This window comes from Gadus macrocephalus, chromosome 1 (assembly GCF_031168955.1).
Source record: "Gadus macrocephalus chromosome 1, ASM3116895v1".
Classification (NCBI taxonomy): Eukaryota; Metazoa; Chordata; class Actinopteri; order Gadiformes; family Gadidae; genus Gadus; species Gadus macrocephalus.
The window spans coordinates 4,578,528-4,583,436 of record NC_082382.1 but is presented as its reverse complement, the minus strand read 5'-3'; the positions used below and the strand labels follow the sequence as shown (position 1 = coordinate 4,583,436).

The 4,909-nt window shown below is 52.5% G+C and overlaps 1 protein-coding gene across 1 annotated transcript in view; it reads left to right on the top strand.

The window, feature by feature from the left end:
• Positions 1-4,411, top strand: part of wnt4 (wingless-type MMTV integration site family, member 4) — a 16,784-nt gene extending 12,373 nt beyond the window's left edge. The window contains exons 3-6 of the mRNA XM_060063443.1: positions 1-60; positions 599-730; positions 1,250-1,392; positions 1,860-4,411. The exon at positions 1-60 is cut by the window's left edge and continues 94 nt beyond it. Coding sequence (XP_059919426.1) covers positions 1-60; positions 599-730; positions 1,250-1,392; positions 1,860-2,330 — 806 coding nt within the window. The 3' untranslated portion in view covers positions 2,331-4,411. The remainder of the gene's footprint in view (positions 61-598; positions 731-1,249; positions 1,393-1,859) is intronic.
• Positions 4,412-4,909: the final 498 nt, after the last annotated feature.

Here is a 4,909-nt window from a genome sequence, read left to right as displayed (position 1 = left end):
GACGGTGGAACTGCTCCACGCTGGAGTCCATGCCCGTCTTCGGAAAAGTGGTGACGCAGGGTAAGCATGACATCAGGGAGGACGTACAGCGGGTTGGCAGGTGACCTGGAGGTTGCTAGTTTGAACCCCGGCTCCTCCTAGCTGAGTCTCGAGGTGTCCCTGAGCAAGGCTCCTCACCCCGACTGCTCCTGACGAGCTGGCTGTCGCCCTGCGTGTTTGACTCCTCTGTCGGTGTGTGGATGTGTGAATGAATGGTTGTACGTCGCTTTGGATTGAAGCATCAGCAAATGTAAGCATAAGCGGTCCCCCTGGGGTACAAATAACAACATAGCACCTTATGATGCATGGAGTACATGGAAAGCAAATATACGATGAAGATGTGGTATACTGGCAGGCAGCTATAAATCCTATAATGGAAGTTGTACTGGAACTTTTGCACTTGGCCACTTATTTTGTCCTCACAATGAAACGTTTTCAATTTTGTTGTTATTGACAAATCTGAAACTTGTGTGTACGTGTGTGTTTGTGTGTGCGTCTGTGTTTGCGTGTGTTTGTGCTTGTACATGCGCTTGCGTGTGGGTCTGTGTGTCGACTACAGGCACCCGTGAGGCGGCCTTTGTCTACGCCATCTCTGCGGCGAGCGTGGCGTTCGCGGTGACGCGCGCCTGCAGCAGCGGGGAGCTGGAGAAGTGTGGCTGCGACCGCACGGTGCACGGAGTCAGCCCCGAGGGTCGGTCCCACGCGCACGCCACACATGGCCAACACATGGGCTCTGTTTGTGTGTGGACTCGGCTACAGCACATAAAAAAAACACACTCTGTACACATGGTCAGAAACGCAAGCCGTTAAACTGTCTAATACACGTCAGTGAATACATATACAGGCGTTGCAAATGTGCAAACGCATGGACGGGGCACTCGTTGACATTGTGGAGCAGCTTTATGCAAACACATAACATAGACGCCTAGACACACAGACACACACACACAGACACACACACACACACACACACACACACACACACACACACACACACACACACACACACACACACACACACATGCATGCACACACACACACACACACACACACACACACACACACACACGCACACATGCACAGAGATTCTAATCAGCGTAACCACCAAAGTTTCATTATGAAGCACAACTTTAGCAGCATGAGTGCAGGCAGTGTCTTATTTCAGAGCCTCTCTCTCTCTCTGTCTCCCGTCTCTCTCTCTCTGCTGCAGGCTTCCAGTGGTCGGGCTGCAGTGACAACATAGCCTACGGCGTGGCCTTCTCTCAGTCCTTTGTGGATGTGAGGGAGCGGGGTAAAGGCCAGTCCTCCAGCCGTGCCCTGATGAACCTACACAACAACGAGGCGGGCAGGAAGGTGAGCTTTGTGCGGTGGTAATCACGCTGATCGTTACTGTGCGACAGTGCAATGGTGTGCGCTCCATTTTGATATGCTGCTGATTTACTACGACAACTTCAACATCATGCTCAGCAAGTAAAAGTCCCCTTTTTTAATGCGATGTGGATTCCAGTGTTAGAAACGCATGAGGGACAGGGATAAGCCGGGCTGGGATTAGATGTAGGGTTGCAACGTGTTGAAAAGTTCAGCTTGAGACCATATTGGCTTAAAAAGAAAAAGGCCGGCTCACCGGGTAGAGGGCGTACCATTAAGGCCCAGTCCTTAACGCAGAGACCAGGGTTTGATTCCTGCCCGTGGTCCTTTGCAGCATGTCTTCCCCTCTATCTATACCTTCCTGTCTATCTCTCCGCTCCATCATAGAGCAACAAAAGTAATAAAAAGTGAACAACACAAGCCTCAACCTTCTCCTGTTCTCCCCTGCCCAGGCCATCCTGTCCCACATGCGAGTGGAGTGCAAATGTCACGGCGTGTCGGGCTCCTGCGAGGTCAAGACCTGCTGGAAGGCCATGCCGCCCTTCCGCAAGGTGGGCAACGTCATCAAGGAGAAGTTTGACGGCGCCACCGAGGTGGAGCAGCGCAAGGTGGGCACGGCCAAGGCCCTGGTGCCGCGCAACTCCCAGTTCAAGCCGCACACCGACGAGGACCTGGTGTACCTGGAGCCCAGCCCGGACTTCTGCGACCGCGACCCGCGCACGCCGGGCATGCTGGGCACGGTGGGACGCCAGTGCAACCGCACCTCCAAGGCCATCGACGGCTGCGAGCTGATGTGCTGCGGCCGCGGCTTCCAGACGGAGGAGGTGCAGCTGGTGGACCGCTGCAGCTGCAAGTTCCACTGGTGCTGCTACGTCAAGTGCAAACAGTGCCCCAAGACGGTGGAGATGCACACGTGCCGGTGATGCACGGACGGACGGGGCAGTGGTGGCGTCGGACGGACAACCGGGTGGGACGGGGAGGGGCGGAGTGTGGGATGTGGGACAGAGAGGGGCGGGACGGATAGGAGGGCCAGGAGGAGGGACCGAGAGGACACTCTGTGTGTCGACGGTAGAACGTGAACGATCTGACAATAGTACCACACTATGACACCCCTCTCATTGTCCACCGGACCGGAGGTGGAAGGGGTCACGGGGAACCTTCAGATGAAGAACCCCACCACACACACACACACACACACACACACACACACACACACACACACACCCCTGCACCCCCATTAACCCCCAACCACTGGTCAAAGGGGCAGATGTCTGCAGTCAATCATAGTCGTTGTAATCACACCGTGAGAAGGTGCAGAATCCACTAGAGGGCATATTCTCTCTCCCTTTGTCTCTCAGTAATGGCCGCCGCTCGCTGCGCTGGCCTCGTGCTGCCACCCTCGAGGCGCTCGGCCACCCCCTCCCTCACTCCCGTTTGTGTTTATTATCGTCACTTGTTTTGTAATGTTTAACTTATTATAACGTTGTCGAGAGTGAGGACAAGTGTGTGTGTGTGTGTGTGTGTGTGTGTGTGTCTTTGTGTGTGTGTGTGTAGTATACGTGTCAGTGAAGTGCGGCAGGTCGTTAAAGCACGCCGTGCGCTTGCACACGGGCTGAAGGTGGACACACGGACAGATGAACACTAGTCGTATGGACAGAGGGGGGTTGGTGGGGGGGTGTGTGCTGTGGTTTGGGAGGGGGGAGGGGGGGGGGGCTATTATGTTGTTGGAAGGGGGGGGGGCTGCATGCTCGCCCACTGACCTTCTGCTGCTGCTGCTGCGGAAGGAACCCGCTGGACACAGACACAAATCAAGGAGAGCGGAGGGCAGACCCCCGCCAGTGAGGGGCTGCTCGGACCACCGCAACAATCAGAGGAAGGAGGGGAACAGACACACTGGAAGCAACACTCTTCACTCAAGGACCGGGACAAGAAGGGACGGTGTGTTGGGTGGAGGTTCTTCTGTGGCCGTCTGGTAGCGTTGTTTGGCTGTTTTTTGCAGCTGCTCTCCACTCTCCATCAAGACCCCCAGAAATCACGCCCTACACACGCGCACACGCAGACACACACGCAGACACACACGCAGACACACACGCAGAGACACACGCAGACACACACGCGGACACACACGCGCGCACACTCTCACACAGGAAAAGGATTAGCTACATGGCCAGAGACACCAAACTTTTCTCTGAGTGCAAACACACGCACGCACGCACACACACACACACACACACACACACACACACACACACACACACACACACACACACACACACACACACACACACACACACACACACACACACACACACACACACACACACACACACACACACACACACACACAGGGGAGCTACTTTGACACAAACAAAAATCTGCATGCATGAGCAAACGCACCCACTCCCATGCCACTGCCAGTGACTGAATTGCACCTGACCAGTGAGAGCCACCATGGTACAATCCCAGCTTTCCTATGGTAATATTGGTGTTGCTGTACAGACAGACTGTAGATCTACACAGACTTTATACACTGAAGAAGACGTTACTGCCTATGAATGTATGTTAATATGAGATTATATGCTGTATCAAAACTACCCCGCGCACGTTTCTTTGAAAAACAATCCAAAGATCAAGCTTATCATGTATACACGTGTAAGTGATTGTTTGTTTGTGTGTGCGTGCGTGTGCGTGTGTGTGTGTGTGTGTGCGTCAGTGTGTGTGTGTGTGTGTGTGTGTGTGTGTGTGTGTGTGTGTGTGTGTGTGTGTGTGTGTGTGTCTTTGTGTGTGTCTGTGATTGGGTGAGCTGTAAGTTGCCAACAAATAAGAGAAAATGGGAGACAGGAGAACGAAATTAAGAGACAAAAATAAATAAATAAATAAAGGAACAGAAACTTTGCCACAGAAAAGCTGAGAGTTTCAGTCTCTCGCTAGAGAGTCCAAAACCAGAAACACACTTTGTCGATCACGGACCAATATTACAATAAAATTGCCCATTTCCTGTGTCTTTCAGCAATGTTATTAGACGACCACAGTATGTTAAACATTGGGAGTGTGCATAACTATGAGTGTGGGTGAGTGTAATTCGTTTGAGGGATACATTATACACCCAAGGCGTCCCTCTCCAACCTAACACAATTTATGCAACGCATGTCATCAGGTTTACATCAATACTCGCCCCTAAGAAACCCAACGTGAATCCACGACTAACGATGACGTCTGACGGAACACCAGCAACACACATGGAGCTGGGCGGCTGTACATCATTTGCATGCGAAATTGCTGCTCGAATTTTGACTTACATTGAAATTCAATACGTATATAAAGCACATATAAGTTCAATGTGGAAGCAGGAATCGACACATATGATTCCTCTCCAAACCTTGAGCCACATTGGAAGCTGCCATAAGCTGAACCGTTTGGGAGTAAAGACCCCAGAATGCGCCGGCCTCAGTATGAACGTGCGCCCGCCATGTGGGTTTTCTTGGATGTGATGAGAGTTTAG